We start from the raw sequence: 21899 nt of genomic DNA, 5'->3' as shown, positions 1-21899 counted from the left end.
TGTCGTACATCTCCTACACAAGTGGAAAACATGAGACCTTACAGAGGGATTCTGTAAAGCAACTGTGTGTCGAAACAACACCAGTAAGTGAATCGAGCGTACTGAGTTTAACTGGTGGAATCAAACCTAAATTCACAAACCCTAAAGCATTCGGTTGAGTTACACCTTGTAAGCTTACCTCAAGGCGGCTCAATTGGATGGAATCTGGTGACTAAGAGTACCTGTTATCGGTGATACAAGGAGTTTTGGGGATAGAAAAGCGTACCTGCTATTCTACGGTTGGTGATGAATGGTTCTAACGGAAGATAGATAAGTATTCTAATCCAGTAATCGCTTGGTAACGGCGAAGGATTCCTTAATCATCTCTTTTATTTATTATTTTCTTTGTATTTATCTTACAACCAAAACCCTCTTTTGCTATTTATTTTATCTTGATATTTCAAATAACCTATCAATTACACAGGTCTCTGTGGGAACGATCTCTTACTACCGCTATATTATTTATTTAATTAGTGGGAAATATCTCGATTAATTTTTTGTGGTTCCGACGCGCATCAAATTTTGGCGCCGCTATAAATTATGAATTTATATACCTTCAGAGCCCAATTCCTCTGGACCGATCGGATGACTTCAATCATAGGGGACAATTGGTGAGGTGCACATATGAGATCATAATACCTCGGGCCTAAATAAGGGTCAAACAAAATATGATGCAACTGCGCTTTACTCAGTATTGACATTTTCATTCTGTTAACTCAGAACTTCGTCCTCTTCTTCAAATTTGCCTAATCATATTTTGAGTTTTCCTCCCCACACTAGCATTTAGAATAAATGACAAAATCAGCCATCTCTATACTTGAGTGTTAGCAAACTAGCTGCTCTGTGTAATTAATAGAATCTTAAACTAGTTGCTCAATATTTAAAGCAATAAGCAACTCTACTACCTAGCACATGAAGCCAACGGATATTACCACAAGATTCAGACCTGATACCTCTTTCTTACCTTCTTTAAGTGCGTGCTCAATTCAGTCATTGCTTTCAAATAATAGTGGGTTGAAGTTGCTCTTCTCAAACTCAGTTTTCTTCACCAGACAATCGGCATTTTACCTAAGAAATTTCAGAACTAACCAAACACAAAGACACAGAATCACAGATTGACCAAGATACTTCCGTATTCTATAGTCACATTCTGCAATTTAAATACATACAAGACTCGAGGCCTATACTATATGATGATTATAATACTGAAAACATAAAAGCAAAACTGCTTAAACAAAGATAAAGTGAAAGTAAATCCAACCACCTGAACCACAGATCCAAAAAAAAAAGTACCTTTGAATCTCAGTTCCGGAGTTGAAAGCATTATGGAATTATATGAACCCACTTCTTGCTGCTATCCTTTCTTGTTTCCTTTATCTCCTTTTCTGGGCGTACGTGCTAGAATGTATGTGGTGATTCAAATCCATCATGACATAACCTTTTCTTTTATCAATACCCCTGACCTAGCGTAATGTTTGCTTTGGGCTTTTGAGTTGAGTACTGTCTTAGTAGAGCTTTCAGCTTCTCTAGCAGTTCCTCGAATGTTGGTCGACATTTCGGATCACTAGGATACATAGAAAACTTTATGTCAAAAACCGATAGAATACAGAATAATATCAAATTGTAACTTTAATGGACTACTGCGAGAAATTCAAATCAAGTCAAAATGAATGAGTTGCAATATTGGAATATAAATACCTGTGCCAACAGCTCTCAATTAGAGAAGCCCAAAGTGGATTTAAGTCCTCTGGAATCTCAAGCCGTCGGTCCATGAAACCCACAGCTCCAATCACCTGAAAAAATTTCCACCATGAAACTGAGCACACAGTTGACATGTAGAACAAGTTTTGATTTATAAAGTGTAAAAGTGCTCAACAGTTCCATTTGCTATTTTATCATATCTAACTTTGATTTACTCAAATGCTTGTTCTCTAGGTGACTGCATCTTCAATCGTTAACAAGCAGATCTACTATTAAATCATTAACTGAATACAGTTTTAAGACTAGAAAAATTTGACGGAGTAAAGAAAAACCTGCATCGGGTTCAGTGTATCCCAAGGGATCATTTGAGTGGCAAGCTCCCATAGCACTACTCCAAAGCTATAAACATCAGACCTGCAATGCTCAAGCATTAAAAGTATGATACTTATTAAGTTCAAGAATGGGGAAACCTAATCAGGTTGAGAAAGGAACTGTGAGAAAGGAATTGTAGTAGTAAACTTGAACCTACTTCTCGTCTGAGGGCTCACTACGAATAACCTCTGGAGCCATCCACTGTGGCTGCAAGGGTAAAAGAGGACATGAATAGATTGACATTTAGGTAAGTGATTGTGATTGAGTAAACAAACCCAAATTAGAATATCAGACAATAAAACCAACTCAGTGCTAAGATCCAATAGAGCCACCGGATAGCATCTCAGGAAAAGTTACACAGCATACCGTTCCTTTCCCTGTCTTTGTTGTGAGATATGTTGCATGTTTGAGTCGTGAGAGACCAAAATCACCAACCTAACGCAAACAAAAGGAAATTGAATACATGGCGTTTACCCTTACTATAAGACGAGTAATTTATTGAGAAAGATAGGACATAGAAGTATAAATTGGTAAGAACAAAACAGCTACCTTCACATTCCAGTTCTTATCAACCAGCAAATTCGATGACTTCAAATCACGATGGATAATTGGTGGGTTGCAGCGATGAAGGTAATTCATACCTTGTGCCTACATAAGGGTTGGACAACAAATGATGCTCAATAAATGTAAAAGTTCCAGCTAGACTAGAGGTAGAAGACATATATTGCAGTGTCAGGTTCTACTATTGCACTTCCATGGTAACATAGATTATTAAAATCTAATACCCAATAAGGTAAGAATTATCCATTATAATAGAAATAGCCAACAGCACATACAATATCCACAGCCATGAGAACGCGGCGCCTCCAATCTAATCTTGCAGTGTTACGTCGAAGCAACTGAAACAAACTTCCACTGCATAGATTCAGAAACCGTAAACCAAGTTAGTACTTCGTAGCATAAATACAACGATCGCCTGAACTGAGTTAACTGAAACAATTTACAAAGAATGGGACAAAAACTCATGAATCAAATTACTCTATAAAAATTCCAAGCTCTCAGAACAACAAGTGGAGGACGAACCATGGGAGGTACTCCGTGACAATGCAAATATGCTGAGGTGAAGTCACTGCTCCCATGAAAAGTAGCACATTCGGATGTCGTAGTCTCTTCATAAGTAACACCTTGGTGAAATAAATCAAATACAGTTTAGATTTAGACCCATGACTTTATAGTGCAACATTGAAGATACTATCAAAAGTATACTTATGACTACGAGTATTACTCAAATTTCTGTAATGAGCAATCCGTTAACACAATGCCATGATCTTTGGGGACCCACATACATGCAATCCAATAGTATGGATCGATCTTATCACCTTGTCAACTATCCCCGTAGCAAAAAATATCTCATATATCGCCCCATTAGCAATTAGTAAAACTTTACCCGTAGTAAAAAAGATCATTCACGCCATTATTTTTCTGCTGATGACGGATATGGGATGAGAGTTTCACTGGGAATCAACTATTAGTCCTTTATATTCCCCTTACATTATATGATTAGAATGCACAAAATATGCAACTACTCCAACCAGCACTTTGTTGGCAGTAAGAAATCTGAACAAGATATTATATTAATACAAAATATTAATAAGTATTTCTCTGTAGCATATTACTATCTTGATCCATTTGGAATGTCTTCTTCTTGCTCTCATGCACTTGAATTGAAATCTATATATCTGAACAGGTTTTAATCCTTTAACGGCATGGCATATAAGCAGTACCTTTATTTTTTTTAGATATCAACTATAATTCGTCCAAAAACTACCTCTTGCCTGAAAGAATGCAGTAAGTCATCCGAGTACTCAAACTTGAAAAATTCTTTTATTGCAACATCCTGCAAGATGAAAAACAGCCGGAAGTATTTGCACCATTATCACCTTTATGCACGTTAGCACGATTTAGAAAGCTCATAAAATAGCCATTTGAGCCACAAATATAGGAACAACAATGTGCAATTGCAAAAGAAGTTTAAGGGAATAATAAACATACCGAGCCACACCATAAACCACGATACACAGTTCCGCATGAACCTGAGACCAGCATTAAGAGTTTAAAGATAAGAAAACTCTTCCTTAAATAACATTGACAAAAATACCAGCAGTAGTGAAAATTTTCATTACCATGCCCTATTTGTGCACCGATTGCCAAGTCTTCCCACATGATATCAAAATGCAAAGAATCTGTTTCCGCATCAAACTTATTAAGAGGACTACTGCTAGTACTGACGCTGCTACTTATAGTACTGGTGCTGTTGGCATGAGAAAATGAGGACATTGAAGTAGACGCTTCATTCCCAAATGGGTCATTTTCTGCAACCTGGATTTCTGTTTTTTCGTAGTTACCAGAACAATTTTTTTGATCGAAGTCAGGTTCGCGTTCATGATCCAACCATTGCCATGACATGCTCTTCTTGCTAATCCAAGCCTCTGCCCTAGAACTTATGTCCTTGAGGATCCCAATTTTGCCTTCGCCTTCACCTTCACCCCCAGAAGTACTGAAATTTTCTCCAGGCGTATCTTCAAAAGAAACACCCAAGGGAGATGGTGGAATGTCTCCTCTAGACGGGCCAGCTTCACTAAAAGTTGGATCCTTCCTATGGCCAGAGAGAACAGTTTCTGAGAGGCTTTGATTAAAATACTGGCCATCTCTTCTCCGGCTTTCATTAACCAAGGCATTATCACCAGTCTTCATTTTTGACCTGATTTTGTTGGTCATTCGAGATGCCTGTTTCATTATTCGATCAATCAGGAGACGCTAAAATAAACGAGACCATAGAACATGCGCAGGAATATCCGTTTTCATGTATTAAAAGACTCAAATTAAGTTAACTTACCAAATTTGATATTTTAGAAGCAATCCCAGCTTGCAGAGGCAAATGAGAATCAACATCTGACTTATTTGCCAACCCACTTGTAGGCTGACAAGAGCTGGAACTGGGATAGAATTTTGAAGACTGACATCGAGTTTCTCGGTGAAAGGGTTTCGAGTCAACAGAACAAGAAACGACCCCAACTAAATTTCCAAAATCGTCATAGAATGGGCTATTCGTTACAATTACTACGAATCGTGTCCCTAGCTTATTCTTCACAGGGAATGTCCCAGTGTATTTTTGGCCAGCGGTATTATTTGATATAATCTCAATTGCATCATCATAGTATTGGACATCAGTTAGGAGCTTAACATTACTATGACCAAGCGCTTCAGAAGCAGAATGACCATATAGTTTTTCCGCCCCTTTATTCCTGTACAATGAGATATCCCCTAATGTGGTATGGATAAGGACTAAGTGACATTCTAACTTCTAGTGGTATAATCAAAGATTCAATTGGGAAAAAAAATGAGGAAGTAAAACCTACCAGTACACAATGCGGTCCCTGAGATCTACAATATGAACTGATTGACCCAATGACTCCAAGATACCAAAATACTGCTTCTGACTAAAATTCAAGAAACCGTTTGCTGGTAGTATAGTTCGAGAATCACGACTGGTACCGGGATAATTTCTGTTTGAGTGAGCCAATTGCGATTGGTGAGGTGCATTTGAGTGACATCTTGGTAATCTGGAATGAGCCAAATTGGAGAATTGTCGTTGAAGATGTGCATTTTCAGATTCAAGCTGTTGTATCCGTTTTAGTAGCAACAAACGTTTTTCTTCTTCAGTTGGAGATCGTGGAACTCCATCCATAGATCCAAAAACTAGAGAGGGAGAGAAAAAGAATAAAAAAACAAAAGAGTTATGTTAGGGTTTCGTGTTGATCTCAGAAGAAGATGAAGACCTAGATCTCCGTCTTCTTCTTCTTCAGATTTTGTATGGTTTCTTCTTTTGGATGTTTTTGCCGTTTCTTTGTTTATCAACTTCTTTACCAGTAATCTTCTGTCGCTCCCGCCATTCCCAACACTCATCCGTCTGTCTGTCTCGTTTACAGTGGTTTGTGGAACCCATGCCACGTGGTTAATTATCTACAGTGTCATTTTGTGTTCGGGTGCTTGAAGACTTTCTCATATACGATGTCAAGACTCGAGAAAGACTTTTTTTACTCGGTCAATAATATTAAGTAAAAAAGCCGAAACTGTACAGGGACATAAGCTGCCTAAAGACTAGCCACAGAGGCCATCCTTCAGACAAGCCTATTTGAAATGAGGCCATTTTACAGACAAAATGAAACCTGGCCTACCTCATAAAATTCATCAATATCCTCAGCCTGCAAACATTCTTGCTTAGTCAAGGCATCGGCAGAAAAATTAGCTTCCCTATAACTATGAACATAGCGTATATTAGTGTAAAAATTCTTTGCTAGCTTCCACTTTTGAACTAATTGCCAAGGCAATGCACCTGTTTGAAAAGCTTTAAAGCAACTCACCGAATCTGATTGAATGCAAGACTCGAGAAAGACGCTAGACCAAAGAAAGAAAGAAAAATGTGGATGATTTCATTTTATCTCCAGAAGAATGAATCCTACATTGATCATGGATAGAGAATAAGAGTACATTTTGAAGTCATATACTCAAGGACCATAGCCCTACGTTAAAACCGACACAGATGTTAACATAATTCGTCCAATCATTTTGCAATACAATCAATATGAATGCAAATCCATTAACTCTGAAATTGTCAACCATGAAGTATAAGAATGAATTATCCATCTACGTCTTGCTACTTTCTCTATTCCTTTTCCTTTCCCTTTTTTGTTCCCTACTCCTGGATGAGTTAGAATGTGTGTTGAGATTCAATCCAAAATGTCAATAATTGGTGTTTAATTAGTCGCCCTAGGCAAACCTGGTACTTGCTCGTGCTTTTGAACTTGATAATGCTTTTGTAGTACTTTTAACTTGTCCAGCAGTTCCTCGAATGTTGGACGGCATTTTGGATCACTAGTTCGTCAAATAGAAAAGTACAAAGAGAAAAGAAAAATATCCAAGTCAAAATGGATAGGTGAATGAAATCTTGCCAACTTCCATGTACTAAGGACTACCAAAGCACCAAGTGAAATCAAGATTAACAAAAAAAAAACATGTAACAAGACGATTACCTGTGCCAGCAGCTCTCAATTAGAGAAGCCCAATAAGGATCTGTGTCTTCTGGAATCTCAATCTGTCGGTCCATGAAACCCACAGCTCCAATCACCTACATATCCCCGATGAAACAGCAGACTTTCTGTAATTAGCGTCACACATAAATGAGACATGGAAAAAGTTTTGATGTTGTTATGAAGTTTGAATGTGTAGAATTTCCTCATTTGCTACTATAACATATTGGAAGACTTTTAATCTAGGTAACTATAAAGTCGATCATCAACAGGCAGATCTTACTACTGAATTAGAAATGAATTTCACTTTTCCAAGAACAAACTCCATGGAGGTTTGCAGTTTTTCTGAATCATCAGATTGTAGATGTACATTTAATCCATAGCCAGGTGAATTCTTTTTATACCTTTCTCAATGGCAAGATTTAAACCCAACTCCACTCCCTGCAGCTCATGAGCATTGACAGACATGGGAGGACCACCTCCTTTTGCAGCAGCTAAGACTGTGCCTGAGCAGTCCCTTAAAATAGCTCCCCATCCACCTGAATGGTCCTTTCTTGACCCATCAGTATTCACCATGATTAAGTCTGGGTCTGGAAACAGCCAAGAGCAGTAAGTAGTAATAGAAGGAGGTACAAACTGGCAGCTAATTTTAAGTCTATCCATAAAGCTTCTAGAATGAGAGCTTTCCTCAGCCTTGCAATGAATAGAACTAACTCTAACTCTAACATCCTCCAGAATCAAGAAACCCACTTGATCAGCAGAAGAGAATTTTCCAGCAAATATTCTACTATTCCTTTCTCTCAACAAGTGATAAATATAGCTATTAAACACCAGTTTCTTTACTCTGGCAATTAGAGTCTGACCACCAAAAGCTTGAACACACCAGTTAAGTTCCTCACTCCAACTCCCACACATGGTTCTAAAAATTCCCAGTTTAAGCAATAACCCCAGCCAGATTCCAGCAGAAAAAATACAAGAATGAAAAAGGTGCTCTTCAGTTTCAGGGCCTTCTTCACATAAAGCACAAGTAGCAACTGATAATAAACCCCATTTTACCATTTCATCTCTGGTTTTCAATCTACCATGTAAGCACAACCAAGTGATGAAGGAATGCCTTGGCACATGATTTTTAAACCAGACAAGGTTCTTCCAAAGAACATCATTATTTTCACCTGCCAGGGCCTTATAAGTAGCTTTCATAGTAAACTCCCCTGAAGTACTAGGCTTCCACACAACCATATCAGCCATGGATAAATCAAAATCTACCTGCATCGTATTTAGCGTCTCCCAAGGGATCCTCTGTGTGGCAAGTTCCCACAGCACTACTCCAAAGCTATAAACATCACACCTACAGTACTCACGCGTTATAAAAGAGACCGTTGCTGAGCTCGAAAAAGGGGATAAGTTAGAAATATCGCATTAACGAAGATTAACTGGAAAAAAGAAAGTAAAGTGAACCTACTTCTCATCTGAGGGCTCATTACGGATAACCTCCGGAGCCATCCACTATGGCTGCAGGGAGGGGAAGTAGAGATAATTAGTAAGGTTGTGATAGACTTCTGAGACCCCAAATAAAAATAATTAACTTACAAACCAACTTAGTTTATAAAACCAAAGGAGGAAACAAACAGCACTCGAGGCAAAGTTACAATATATACCGTTCCTTTCCCTGTTTTTGTAGCGAGATATGTCGCATGTTTGAGCCGAGAGAGCCCAAAATCACCAACTTAATCAAAATATGAGGAAAGTGATTATGTGACATTTCTCTCTACTGTAAGTCTGTAACATCTCTAGAGAAGGACAAGAAAGGGAAGTCTAAAAATAAATACCTTCACGTTCCAGTTCTTATCAACCAACAAGTTTGATGACTTCAAATCGCGATGGACAATTGGCGGATTGCAACGATGAAGATAATTCATACCTCGTGCCTATTGAAGGTTCAGAAAATACTGACGCATGATTCACGGAGGAAGAAGACCTACTTTTACCAGTTAGATTGGAAGACAAAGACATGTGTTGAAGTGCATTATTTTGAAATTTGATTTGAATGAAAGAGAATATAAAAATACAGAAGTAGCTGTTAACAGCATTAAATGAAAAGGTATCAGATTTCAGAATATAGCAAACAACAAAATTCCACTCTACATACAATGTCCACGGCCATTAGAGCAGGACGCCTCCAACCTAATCTAGCAGTCTTACGTCGAAGCAACTGAAACAAATTTCCGCTGCATACAATACAGATCGTAAATCAAGTAAGTTGAATATGTTGGCTTTTTATGGTTTGCTGCAACAATGAAAACTAGCCAAAGCTAATCCTTTATGAGATTAAGTTAAGCTGGACTAGTAGTATTATGCACTAAAGATTACCTTAAGGTTAATGATAACTAGTGAGCTGCCCCATGTAGCAATGAGGTGCGTCTTTCTAACTCATGATGGAAAGATTAGAGAGACATGTGGCCAGCATGACAGACTCTCTTCTAGCCTCTTGCAGTAAAAGAGAACCCGTTTTATCCATCGTTCAAGCATGAGGCAATAGAAGTAGAAATCCAAGTCATTAACTTATTAGTAAAGAGATCATTTACTTCTTCTTCTTCTAAACCACTCCATGCCAATTGTGTTGAAGCTACAAAACATGTTTGGTGTTGTTAAGTTGTTTTATGAACTGAATATGCTTGGTTTATATGGATGGAGTTTATGTGATCTGTAAAACATGTTAATAGTCGGGTCAAATATGTTTTCAGCATATGATTAAGTTAGTATCATGTTTAGGTCTTAGTAACGGTGATTAAGAGCTAAAATTCTAACAGAATATGCATGACAGAAACAACAGAAAAAATCAACAAAAGAGGAAAGGTAATGCAATATCGGATAAAGTAAAACCAAATTGCAAGAATCAAATAAGTCTGTCACATTTTTCATATTTTCAGAAGAACAAGTGGAGAAAGAACCTTGGTAGGTATTCTATGACAATGCACGAATGAAGAGGTGAAGTTACTGCTCCCATAAAAAGCAATACATTTGGATGCCGAAGCCTCTTCATAGGTAATACCTTCGTAAAAAAGAAAAAAATAATTTTAGACCGACGCCCACGTCTTTATGGTGCAAAGAAAAGATACTTTCTTATACTATCTTCAATGACTAATGAAGATTTAACCAGATATATACAGTTTGCAAGATAATTCGGGGACCACAGAAAGATAGTCTGATAGTTTGGGAATGAATTCATGGTCGCATGACTATCCTGATATAATTCACCTTGCTAACAATTTGTAAGAATGAATGTACTGGAAAATGGGAAATCACACCTTCCCATATGTATGGTTTTAGAATGTTGTGGTGTTCACTTTTTCAGCGAGGACAACATATGAGGTGAGAGATCATGCTCATTGGAAATAAGCCATTGGCAGATTAGATCGTATGCAAGCGATCCATGCAAAATCTTGTCCTAGCGTTGTATGAATAAGAATGTAGGATATTATGGCCTCTTACAAACACGATAGGGTTTTTCAATACTCAACAATAAAGTATAAGTTATGCAACAGTTTGTTGGATGCAAGAAAAACTAGGAAGCAGATAGCAAAACAGAAAATAAATAGCACAAGGTATTCTAATACAACGTATACTATCCAGATCCAATTTGATTCTTAAACTTAAAAGGGCATTATGTATCTGAATCAGTTATGATCCTCCAATGGCAAGATAATATGAAAAAGTACAGGTTGAGTTCAAAAACTAACTCTTTTCTGAAAGTCTGTAGTAAGTTTTCTGAGTACTCCAACTTGGAAAACTCTTTTACTGCAACGTCCTGCAAGAAGAAAAAGACAACAAAAGAATTTGCCTCATTTATCAAAATTTTCACATACAAGTTCCATTCATGTGCATTATCCCAAATTAGAAAGCTCCTAACACAGCTGTCGGAGCACAAGTTGTGGCACAAATGAAGCATAACAGAAAACGTACCGAGCCACACCACAGACCACGGTATACAGTTCCACATGAACCTGAGACCACCAAAGTCAATGGGTCATAACTTTTGAAAGGTGAAAAATCATTGAGATACAATTATTTTAGAACATTGATGAAAATTTAGTACCATGCCCTATTTGTGCACCGATGGCCAAGTCTTCCCATGCAAATATCATAATGCAGAGAGTCTGTTTCCATATCAATTTTACGAAAAGGACTGCTTCTGCTACTAACACTACCACTAACACTGCTTGTGCTGGTAGCAAAAGAAAATGAGGACCCGGATGTAGAGGCTTCATTCCCAAATTGTTTATTTTCTGCAACCAGGATCTGTGTTTTTTCATAGTTCTCAGAACTAATTTGCTGATCAAAGTCAGAATCACATTGATGACTCAACCATTCCCATGGCATCTTCTTCTTGCTAATCCAAGCCTCCGCCCTAGAGCTTACGTAATTGCGGATCCCAAACCTGCTTTCACTCTCACCTTCAAAATATCTGATAGGATTCTCAGGGAATTTTTCCATGATAGCAGCTTCATAAGGAACACCACAGGGATATGCGGAAATGTTTCCTCTTGACAAGCTAGCTTCAGTCAAAGTTGGATCCTTACTACCTCCTCTCCGGCTTTGAAGTGCCAAGATGTTATCACCAGTCTTCATTTTTTATCTGAGTTTGCCGGTAAGTTGAAATGCCTGTTTTACGGTTCTATTAATCAAGAGAGGCTACGCAAATATTCGAATTTTAAGTGCAAAAGAATCAAGGAAAGTTTAAAATTACCAGATTGGATAAATTAGAAGCAACCCCAGCTTGCGGAGGCAAACGAGAATCAACGCCGGGTCTAGTTGTCGGAACACTTCTAAGCTGACTAGAGCTGGAACACGATTCTGAGGATTGATATCGACAATCTTGACGAAAGAGCTCTGAATCCACAGAAGCACAAAGAATTCCAACCCAATCCCCAGTATCATTATAGAATGGGCTATTGGTTGCGATTACAACAAACTGTTCTCCTAGTTTATTCTTTACTGGGAATGTCCCTGTCCAGCTTTGCCCCATGGTATTTTTCTGTATTACTTCAAGTGCTTCATCATAGTTTTCGACATCAGTAAGGAGCTCGAGCAGATTCCGACCAAGAGTTTCCGAAGCAGAGTAGCCATAAAGCTTCTCAGCTGCTCGATTCCTGTAAAATTGGTCATCCCCTAATGTGTAACCGATCAAAATCTGAAGTTGTACTACCAACCCATAAGCCCAATCATCCAAACTCTGATATTGTACCCAAATTGGTCACGACAGATATGAATCAAGTAAGTAACTTTTTGATACCAATTAAACTTGTATTACAAAGTACGGATATTTTTCCAAGCTTAAACTGAAAATCCAAATTAATCATATACAAAACCTGCTCTATGCACCTCAGTATTCCCAAAATTTTGTAACATATTCTCAAATTGCTGAGCATTATTTAGTTGCAATTGTATTCTAGTTTTAAGTTTCAAATCAACAGTTTTAAGCTATGTTCAATCCAGAAACCCTAGAAATCTAAAAAGTGGCAAAAACAAACCAAACCTCACATTCTCACCGCTTCACATAAATGAAAAAGTAATTAAATGAAATTACTTACCAGTAAGTAATACGGCCATATGCATCATGGACTGATTGACCAACTGACTCCAGGATATTCAACACTGCAAATGAGCAAATTCTGAACCTATTAATGATCCAGGTCCAGCTCCAATTCTTCTTCTAGGATTCGGAGTATCATCTATTCTTCTTCTTGGGTCGGCTGAATGGTGAGGTGAAATTGAGAGAGATTTTGGATTGACGTAACCTAATTCATTATGAAGAATCAAACTAGATAGTTGTTGCTGAATATGTACATTTCCAGATTCAAATTGTTGTATTCTCTTCAATAACAACAGATGTTCGTCTTCTTCTTCCGGTTGTGATGATGAGGTCTCCATATATTAACCTAGAGAAACAAAAAAAAAAAAAAAAGAAGACGATGATGGATTAGTGGTGGCTGTAGAAGAAGAAGACGACGATGATGGATTACGGTGCATTTGCCAAGTTCCTTTTTTTTCTGTTTAATCTCTCTTGTGTCTCTCCCGCCAATCTTGCACAGGATCCGGTCTCTGGCTGCTTATTAAGTGGTAATGCCCAATGAGGAAGGCCAAGGTCGGTCTTGACTTTAGATCGATCATTTTGTTCCTAGCGAAACCCCATTAGGAGGGTCAAGGTCGGTCTTGACTCTAGATTAATCATTTGATTCATTTTGTTCCTAGCGAGACCAATTAGGAAGGTCAAGGTCGGTTTTGACTCTTAGTTTTGTCATTTTGTGTCCTTCTTGCTGTTGGTTGCTGTAGGCGGTTAAACTTGTCTTACGTACATACGTGGTGCCAAATCCGAACCTTGAATAGAGTGTTTTATCGATTACCTTTAGAAGGGTTTTTTTTCGGATGCATTTTTAGGGGCGACCCTAAAAGAATTAAGGGCGACACAAAAAGATAAAAAAAGGTCACCCAAACATAAATCTAAGCTACCTCTTATCTTCGATTTTCCCAAATGGTCAATATGTCCTTATACAATCGGTAGCAAACACAAGAATCGATAGTTACAGAATAATCGGTAGGTAGATATGTACTAAGTTGTTCCCGATTTATTTTTATTTTTTGTTGAGAAAAACAAACTTACCATTACTTAAAAAGACTATTACAAAAATCACTTAAGGAATCTTCTCTCATTACATTGTTCAGAAACCGAGGAGAAGAATTCCATATGTTTCTTAAACTTAAAGTCCTAGCTCGACTAGCAAGTTCATCCACAATCTTATTCTTAATACGCTTTACATAACCTACTTTAAAGTTCAAACAAGCAGAAAATGAAATCCGATAATCTTTTAGGAGATCCAGACACCTCCAATCTATATCACCCTTTCCTCCGTTCACAAAGTTTACTAACTGAAGGCAATACTTAGAAAAAGGACCTTAGAAAGACTCATCTCCTCCGCCCAAGAGGAAGCCAAAATTAGCGCCTTTGTCTCTGCAGCAAAAGCACTTGAAGTCAGTCCAAAGTCCGCTCTGCACCTTTTTATTCTTCCTGCATTGTAATAAAGCATGATTCCATACCCATGTCAAAAAATTTGAAAGACCCATCAATGAACATGATATAATCGAAATCCTGGATTGTAAACTTATTTACAGAAGTAGCATCCATCTTAAACGAAGAAGGAGTTATTATATAGGTATTTAAAGATCTCTTAATATCCATTATAGTTCTGTCAAGAGACATCTGCTCATTTCTAAAAACAACATCACACCTTAACTTCAAGTTGTTCCCGATTAATGTGTGGATATTTCGGCTAATATGCCCTTTTATAATCGGTAGATAATCTAACTTATACCGATTATAAGTAGCCCCAGATTCAACCTTGGCCAAATTCCATAGGTTTTGAGGATACACATCCAACCATAACCATTTGGTTCGTGTTGTGGATGTAGACATAATCAGAAGTCACATAGGTTACACAACCTCCCGATTATAGGTTGCCCCAAAATGAGTTTTTTCTAAAATCCTTGATGTAATGAATTTTGGAATCTACCGTAATTGGTAGGAATTATTACTTACAACCCTACCGATTATAAGGAACCCCGAATCGAACCTTTGCCAAATTCCATAGGTTATGAGGGTACAGAGCCAACCATAACAATTTGGTTCATGTTGTGGATGTAGACATAATCGGAAATCAAACAGGTTACAATAACCTCCGATTATAGGTTGCCCCAAAATGAGTTTTTTCTAAAATCCTTGATGTAATGAATTTTGGAATATACCGTAATCGGTAGGAATTATTACTTACAACCCTACCGATTATAAGGAGCCCCGAATCGAACCTTTGCCAAAACCATAGGTTATGAGGGTAGAAAGCCAACCATAACCATTTGGTTCGTGTAGTGGATGTAGACATAATCGGAATTCAAACAGGTTACAATAACCTCCGATTATAGGTTGCCCCAAAATGAGTTTTTTCTAAAATCCTTGATGTAATGAATTTTGGAATCTACCTTAATCGGTAGGAATTATTACTTACAACCCTACCGATTATAAGGAGCCCTGAATCGAACCTTTGCCAAATTCCATAGGTTATGAGGGTACAGAGCCAACCATAACCATTTGGTTCGTGTTGTGGATGTAGACATAATCGGAAACAGGTTACAATAACCTCCGATTATAGGTTGCCCCAAAATGAGTTTTTTCTAAAATCCTTGATGTAATGAATTTTGGAATCTACCGTAATCGGTAGGAATTATTACTTACAACCCTACCGATTATAAGGAGCCTCGAATCGAACATTTTCCAAATTCCATAGGTTATGAGAGTACAGAGCCAACCATGACCATTTGGTTCGTGTTGTGGATGTAGACATAATCGGAAACAGGTTACAATAACCTCCAATTATAGGTTACCCCAAAGTGAGTTTTTTCTAAAATCCTTGATGTAATGAATTTTGGAATCTATCGTAATCGGTAGGAATTATTACTTGCAACCCTACCGATTATAAGGAGCCCCGAATCGAACCTTTGCCAAATTCCATAAGTCAGAGGGTACAGAGCAAACCATAACCATTTGGTTCGTGTTTTGGATGTAGACATAATCGGAAATCAAACAGGTTACAATGACCTCCGATTATAGGTTGCCCCAAAAATGAGTTTTAAATTTAGAAATCTACTATAATCAGTAGATATTCTAACTTTCATACCTACCGATTATTGTCAAAATAGTCGTTTCAGTTCAAACCAAATATATGAAATAGCCGTTACAGTTTTTTGGAAAAAGAAAAAAGAGTCGTTTCTCCCTAAACCTATGTAAAGAAACTCAAATGTATCAACCCATTTTCATCAAACTCATTCCTGTCTTCAGTTCTAAGTTTGAAAACAAAAACATGGATATTGCTTTTGCCGATGAAGAAGATTGTGCTATTTATAGAGTGTACGTTGTGGTAACTACTCATGATCGTGTTTACAAGCTCCACAAATCAGAATCCGAAAAGCAGTAATGGAACCGTATCTTAATGGTATTTGAGGCGTTAGATGGTAATCGAATTCGAAGATCATCCGATGAGATGAGAAAGAACACGCTCGATAAGGAGATTGACAAACTTGAAGATGAGGAGCGATTTGTTAGGAACCGTTTTCCTTGGTGGACGTATAAAAAAAGAGTAAGTATCTTTGTAACTCCGACTCACATTAACATAAGTTAGTACTAACTTGTTACTCATTCGTAATTTCAGAGAAATCTTGCTGATCGCCGGTATGTGGACCTCTACGGGAAACGCTTTGAACATGAAGGATGTTACAAAATCAAGAGGGACAATTTCTATGGTCACTGGAAGTTATGATCTTTTTGAATACTTTTATTGTCAATTAGGAGTATGGATTTAGGTGTTATTAACGTGATTGTAACGTTAAGGTCTTTTGAACTTTATGTAATGCATGTAATCGGAAGCATATTAATGTAAAAGGATCCCCGATTATGCTTAATCGGTAGTTTATTTTGTTAAACAAACAACCGATTCGAATAATCGGATATTTTATGAGTTAGCTTTCTTTCCGATTATGGTGTTGTTTTGATACAAAAAACAATATTTTTTTAACATAGAATAATCGGAGGCACAATATAAATTATACCTACTGATTAAGGTAATCGTAATTCAAGGAGTGATTTAAATTTCCGATTATGGTGTTGTTTGGTTCCAGGAAACAAAATTTTTTTCACATAGAATAATCGGAGGAACAATATAAACTAAACCTACCGATTCTCATAATCGGAATCCCAGAGGTGCATTTGCTTTCCGATTATGGTGTTGTTTGGATACAAAAAACAAAGTTTTCTTCTCACATAATAATCGGAGGAACAACTAAATTAGAAATCTTCTGATTCTGACAAAATATTTTGCAAAATCTCCAGAATAGGTAGATTCATAATATACAAAGCTCCCGATTCTGACCGAAAAAATGCAAAATCCCCAGAATCGGAAGATTTATATATAAACTTAGCTTCCGATTGTGCTACAAAATTCAACAGTTGCATATCTCTTCATGTGATTCGTTTGCGAGTCATCGTTAAATGCATAAACATAGCAATAAAACCATTCATAATCCATAAAGGAACCATTCACAAACCATAAACATAATGTACCAACTAATAATCCGACACAAACTTTGAAAACGACATAATCCAACATAATCCGAGTTATCCATAAAGTTAACAACAAACATAAAAAGTTTACAACATTGAGAGTTTACTAGTTTTTCTTTCCTTTGACTTTGCGACCTTTACCACCTCCACGACTTGGACCAACATCATCATTGGTTTCATCAACTTGAGTGCTCGATGACGCCCGAGTTCTTTTGTTCATCTTGGTTGCAGGTTTTTTTTTTTGCAATTTTCCCCCGAACTGAGATGTTTCATTGTCAACGTTATCAATTAACTCTTGGTGCTTTCTTATATTCTCAATTGACACAGGCTCTCCGGACTTTATGCAATTAGTGCACCATTTGGAAAAACTCTTGAACCTGCTCATCTGTTTTAAAAAATAGCATACCATCAAACGGTTATTACACTATTTTGACCCATAATATTAAACTAAGTTAAGAAAACAATACGTACCAATCTATCAAAACCCTGAGGTTTGTCTTTGAGGATACTCTTGTAAGGAGCTGTGGGCTTTGGTTTAAGATCACGGATTACACGAATATGAGAAACATTCCGGTACCAATCCATATAGTTGGGAGCATTTTCAAAACCTTGGTTGGCTGGCATTCCTTGGTTGATCAAGTAATGCGCCCTTCTATCCCAATGGAATTTACAGGATGGTTTACCAATTGTAAAACACCGTGATAGAATCTTTATCAGACTAGCACTGCTTCAGATCCAAAGAGAAATTTCCATGGATTTCCTCCTTTGGTATACCTTGTACATAACCGTGTTGTCGCATCACCCTTGAGGAATTGTACATCACATATCCTGTGGGGTGCCACAATGGTCCAAAATAAAGGGCCAGATCGGAACGAGGCGGTATATGTCCTTTAGCTCGGTCTTCCTTGTATGGATTAAAGCATACGTCTTGGGCTTTCAGTGAGTCTAAAATCTTCCTCAAACAACTCAGCTGCTGCTCCTTTGTCCTAGAATGGTTGTCATCGAAGACGTACTTTTTTCCTCTAGGGTCACCTTCCTCCCACGCCGGGCTTTCAATGGAAAATTCCAATATAGGGAAGTGGTCGTAGATCCATGTCTATATTGTCATTTTTCCAAGTATTAGGAAATTGATTCTTCAATGGTAGAAAAATAAAAAAATAACCAAGTATGTAGAGTTAATAAACAATACCTGTAGTAGACTCACGTTTCCGGCCACTTAGTTAATTCCAAGTCTCGACGCCTTTCTCAACTCTTCCATCAACCGCGTGTGGCATGTCGTTCCACAAGAGTACTCATGCACTTTATCGAGAGGATGCAGAAGTTGTAAAAGGTTGGCGTCGACCCGGTTTCCACTGGTATTGGGGAAAATGACACATCCCAATACACATAGGAGATATGCGGTGGCCGCGTGGTTCACTTGCTCATCAGTTAAAGTTCCTTTCTCTTCTTTCTCCTTGGTCCCCTTGAACATATCCATCAGATTACCAATGTTGAACTGTCTAGTTCTATACTTCATGCATCTATTGAACTCAGTTTTTGATGTTTCTTCATCCCAACCAAAACAGTCCTTAGTTAGAGAATAAAGTTTGTCCCATTCCAACTGCTTTGTGTACTCAGCCCTGGCACCTTTCCTATGAACATGGAGCCTTATAATCTCCGCTACATCATCTGGGGTAATCGTCATCTCCCCAAAAGACATATGGAAGGTGTCGGTCTTAGGATAAAGTCTCTCCACAAACGCCGATATAGCCACACGGTCATGTTCCAACATACAGTTATCGGCAGCATCAGCCAACCCCGAATTTGCAATAATTGTCTTGAACCTTTCGCATTCATCCTTCAAATGCCAATCCAGCATTTTAGTTGGTGCGGTGGTGAGTTTGAGTATACGAACCGCATCAGAATGATACTATTAAACACAAGACAAGTTAAAAAAAAAATTAGAATAACCTAAAACTATAACCCTTAAAACTATTACGAAGAAAAAGATAATATGTAAATAAAATGGATACGATTATTACCTCGGTTTCATATATTTCTTTGGCCCAGGAGTCTTTATATCCAAATAACAATTGTCCTCCATCCTCCGGCAGCCCAAGGATTATTCCTTCTGAAATATCCCTCACCTTCAGTTCTTGTGGGACAAGGTGTTTCGCTTTATTTCGAGAAGTTATGGTACTCTATCTTCCGGTGCTTCTAGTTTAATTTCAGTTTCTTATTGTGGAGTTGGTTGAATAACTTCTTGAACTGGTTCTGATTGAGGGGAAATTGGTTGAACACCTTGTTGAACTGGTTCTGATTGCGGGGCAGATGGTTGAACAACTTGTTGACTTGATAGTTGAGTTCCATCTTAAGCACTTGAAGTGGCTTGTGGAGTCCTAGCTCTCCTTGCACTAGTTGTCAAGTTCCTACGCCTTTCCCTCCTTGCACTATCTAATAGAATTGCATCTTCGGGTTTTTTTACCTCGCCTATCCCTAAACAACAAAAGAAAGTACAACAGGTTAGTGAACATATGTTACCAAACTATATAATCGGAAGTTAATCTAAATCCAGAGTCCCGAATATAAATATTCGGTTGGTTGAATTAACCATTAACCTCCGATTGTACATAATCGGACACTTAAGCTAACCATAAGCTGCCGAATACGGATGATCGGAAACAAAAGAACATTTTTGGTGTTCGAATATAATTATCCTATACATTATAATCGGACGCTATATTTCAACATAATCTTCCAAATACTCATAATCGAAAGTCAGAAACAGTCTACCCTACTGAATACATCACAATCGGAAGCCTTGCAAAACTAACTTTTACCGAATATGCATCACTGTGTGTCCAGAAATTACTAAAGTGGTTGAGCCTAAATAATCGGAAGCAAATTACAAATCATATCACTCGATTACTACGTCTCTAATACTTGTTCTTCCATATTATATTCGAAAGGCAAAAACACATTTAACTTCCGATTATGGTCGATTTAGGTCCCAGTAATGAAAAATGTTCTATAATCGGTAGGAAACCTAAATATTTACCACCCGAATATGACCAATGTTCTTGTGAAATGAAGAATTCGACCACAATCGGAAGTTTAAAACAATAACTAAACTACCGAATCTGGGTAATAACCGAAAACCCGAAAAAACAACAACATGGAATCGTCGAATTGAAGCAGTAAAAACCAAATTAATGGTAGAACCTTACCTAATTGGGGCCATTTGAAGTTGCCCGAGAGTTTGGCTATCAGAATCACCTACTTCAGGGACTTCATCTTCTCCGTGTTTTTCGTGTTCTTCGGGTTCGTGAGTTAAAACCTCTTTATTACGGGCATGCAATCCAATGTTTGGATCCTCACAGCGACAAACGTGTTTGGTTTTAGCTTTCTTACGTTCCTTTTCTTTCATCTTTATAGAGAATAATCGACGATGATTCAATTCGACGATTAACGATAACGATGTATAGCGACGTAGTTCAAAGAGGGGGAAAACTTTCTCTCTGTAGTCGGAAGGGAAAAGGAGAAGAGGAGTTGAAGTTGAAAATAAATGAAATGAATTTAGGTTGACGCTGGTTTTATCGGTCAAGCGGTTAATAATCGGTAACTAATACCATCTCATTAGCTACCGATTGTTAAGTAGCTCCAAATCGGTAGAGATTGTTACTTATAACCTACCGATTATAGGAAGCCCCAAATCGAACCTTTGTCAAATTCCATAGGTTTTGAGGGTACAGATCCGACCATAACCATTTGGTTCGTATTTTGGATGTATCCTTAATCGGACGATAAATATATTATCAAACCTCCCGATTATAGGTTTCCCCAAAATGAGTTTTTTCTATAATCCTTCATGTAAGGAATTTTGAAATCTACCATAATCGGTAGGATTTGTTACTTGTACCATTCCGATTATGGGAAGCCCTAAATCGTTAGCTTAGACAGTTTTTTATTCGTCCGATTATATAGGAGCCCCAAATTTCAACATTGCAAAATTTTGAAGATTTCTTATTTCTATACTTTAACAACCGGTAGTCTCGTGAGGTTTTTGTTCCTGCCGATTGTTATAGAAGCCAGATACGCGTTTGGCACAAAATCGATATTAATCGGTAGTATCTTTGCGTTACTAAACTTTCGATTTCGTTATACTAATCGGGCACAAAATAGCCTCCGATTATGTAAGGGCATTAACGTATTCTTCATGTTTTTGTACATCCATTAACGTTGTATATGGGTTGGTAATAAAAAAGTCGCCCCTAATTCTTTTGGGGTCGCCCGTAAAAATGCCAGTTTTTTTTTTCTTTTTTCTTTTTTCAAACTTAGTTATTTTCACCAGATTACTTAGCAAGGCGTACCTAACAAAGTGAAGTCACCAAAAGACGAAACACTTTTTTTTTTGAACAAAGGAGTAAATATACTAAACATAAGGATAATTTACATCACAGTTCAAATGAGGAATTAAAATGTCCGGTGGGTAAAACCACCATTCCTCATTCAGATACAATTTTTAACAACTTTTGCTAAAGCATCAGCTGCTT

At 37.6% G+C, this 21899-nt stretch overlaps 3 protein-coding genes across 8 annotated transcripts; all 3 read right to left on the bottom strand.

The window, feature by feature from the left end:
* Positions 1-706: 706 nt before the first annotated feature.
* Positions 707-6074, bottom strand: LOC113334960 (probable serine/threonine-protein kinase DDB_G0272254). 3 transcript variants are annotated; one of them, XR_003353060.1, is made up of 15 exons: positions 5532-6074; positions 5009-5417; positions 4296-4899; positions 4165-4205; positions 3941-4009; positions 3196-3296; positions 2949-3027; positions 2662-2760; positions 2479-2547; positions 2270-2319; positions 2073-2154; positions 1738-1832; positions 1333-1603; positions 1004-1123; positions 707-815 (listed from the first exon to the last, which is right to left on the bottom strand). XR_003353060.1 is itself a non-coding variant. In XM_026581184.1 (13 exons), exons 1-13 carry the CDS (start codon positions 5858-5860, stop codon positions 1489-1491), a joined length of 2142 nt encoding a protein of 713 aa, XP_026436969.1. In that variant the 5' UTR covers positions 5861-6074; the 3' UTR covers positions 1254-1488. The 3 variants fall into 3 exon arrangements, 1 of the variants encoding a protein (XP_026436969.1); XR_003353059.1 differs by having other exon boundaries at positions 758-1123; XM_026581184.1 differs by lacking the exons at positions 707-815; positions 1004-1123 and having other exon boundaries at positions 1254-1603.
* Positions 6075-6603: 529 nt separating this feature from the next.
* Positions 6604-10239, bottom strand: LOC113334962. Of its 4 annotated transcripts, XM_026581185.1 has the most exons (8): positions 9573-10239; positions 9352-9430; positions 9032-9130; positions 8861-8928; positions 8665-8714; positions 7607-8584; positions 7206-7300; positions 6604-7047 (listed from the first exon to the last, which is right to left on the bottom strand). In XM_026581185.1, exons 2-7 carry the CDS (start codon positions 9364-9366, stop codon positions 7263-7265), a joined length of 1248 nt encoding a protein of 415 aa, XP_026436970.1. In that variant the 5' UTR covers positions 9367-9430; positions 9573-10239; the 3' UTR covers positions 6604-7047; positions 7206-7262. The 4 variants fall into 4 exon arrangements, with proteins under 4 accessions (XP_026436970.1, XP_026436972.1, XP_026436974.1 ...); XM_026581187.1 differs by having other exon boundaries at positions 7206-7330; positions 7607-8550; positions 8861-9430; XM_026581189.1 differs by lacking the exons at positions 8861-8928; positions 9352-9430; positions 9573-10239 and having other exon boundaries at positions 7206-7330; positions 7607-8550; positions 9032-9117.
* A 691-nt stretch (positions 10240-10930) lies between these two features.
* Positions 10931-13314, bottom strand: LOC113334581. The gene is made up of 5 exons (XM_026580804.1): positions 12794-13314; positions 11950-12435; positions 11299-11864; positions 11166-11206; positions 10931-11010 (listed from the first exon to the last, which is right to left on the bottom strand). Exons 3-5 carry the CDS (start codon positions 11829-11831, stop codon positions 10931-10933), a joined length of 654 nt encoding a protein of 217 aa, XP_026436589.1. The 5' UTR covers positions 11832-11864; positions 11950-12435; positions 12794-13314.
* Between the last annotated feature and the right edge of the window lie 8585 nt (positions 13315-21899).

Source organism: Papaver somniferum, unplaced genomic scaffold (assembly GCF_003573695.1).
Source record: "Papaver somniferum cultivar HN1 unplaced genomic scaffold, ASM357369v1 unplaced-scaffold_137, whole genome shotgun sequence".
Taxonomy (NCBI): Eukaryota; Viridiplantae; Streptophyta; class Magnoliopsida; order Ranunculales; family Papaveraceae; genus Papaver; species Papaver somniferum.
This window is presented reverse-complemented; position numbering and strand designations above follow the sequence as displayed.

Bases quoted from the DNA above. Each gene is read 5' to 3' on its own strand.
- LOC113334960 (XM_026581184.1), bottom strand. From the start codon at position 5,860: ATGGATGGAGTTCCACGATCTCCAACTGAAGAAGAAAAACGTTTGTTG. The intron at 4,010-4,164 runs GTATGTTTATTA...TTCATCTTGCAG, and splicing joins GTGGTTTATGGTGTGGCTCG to GATGTTGCAATAAAAGAATT. The intron at 3,297-3,940 runs GTAGTTTTTGGA...TATTTCACCAAG, and splicing joins TGCATTCTTTCAGGCAAGAG to GTGTTACTTATGAAGAGACT.
- LOC113334962 (XM_026581185.1), bottom strand. The intron at 8,929-9,031 runs GTATTTATTTTT...ATTTTGATTAAG, and splicing joins ATAAGAACTGGAACGTGAAG to TTGGTGATTTTGGGCTCTCT. The intron at 7,301-7,606 runs GTATAAAAAGAA...GGGGATATGTAG, and splicing joins AAATCTTGCCATTGAGAAAG to GTGATTGGAGCTGTGGGTTT.
- LOC113334581 (XM_026580804.1), bottom strand. From the start codon at position 11,831: ATGAAGACTGGTGATAACATCTTGGCACTTCAAAGCCGGAGAGGAGGT. The intron at 11,207-11,298 runs GTACTAAATTTT...TGGTGGTCTCAG, and splicing joins CGGTGCACAAATAGGGCATG to GTTCATGTGGAACTGTATAC. The intron at 11,011-11,165 runs GTACGTTTTCTG...TTCTTCTTGCAG, and splicing joins GTGGTCTGTGGTGTGGCTCG to GACGTTGCAGTAAAAGAGTT.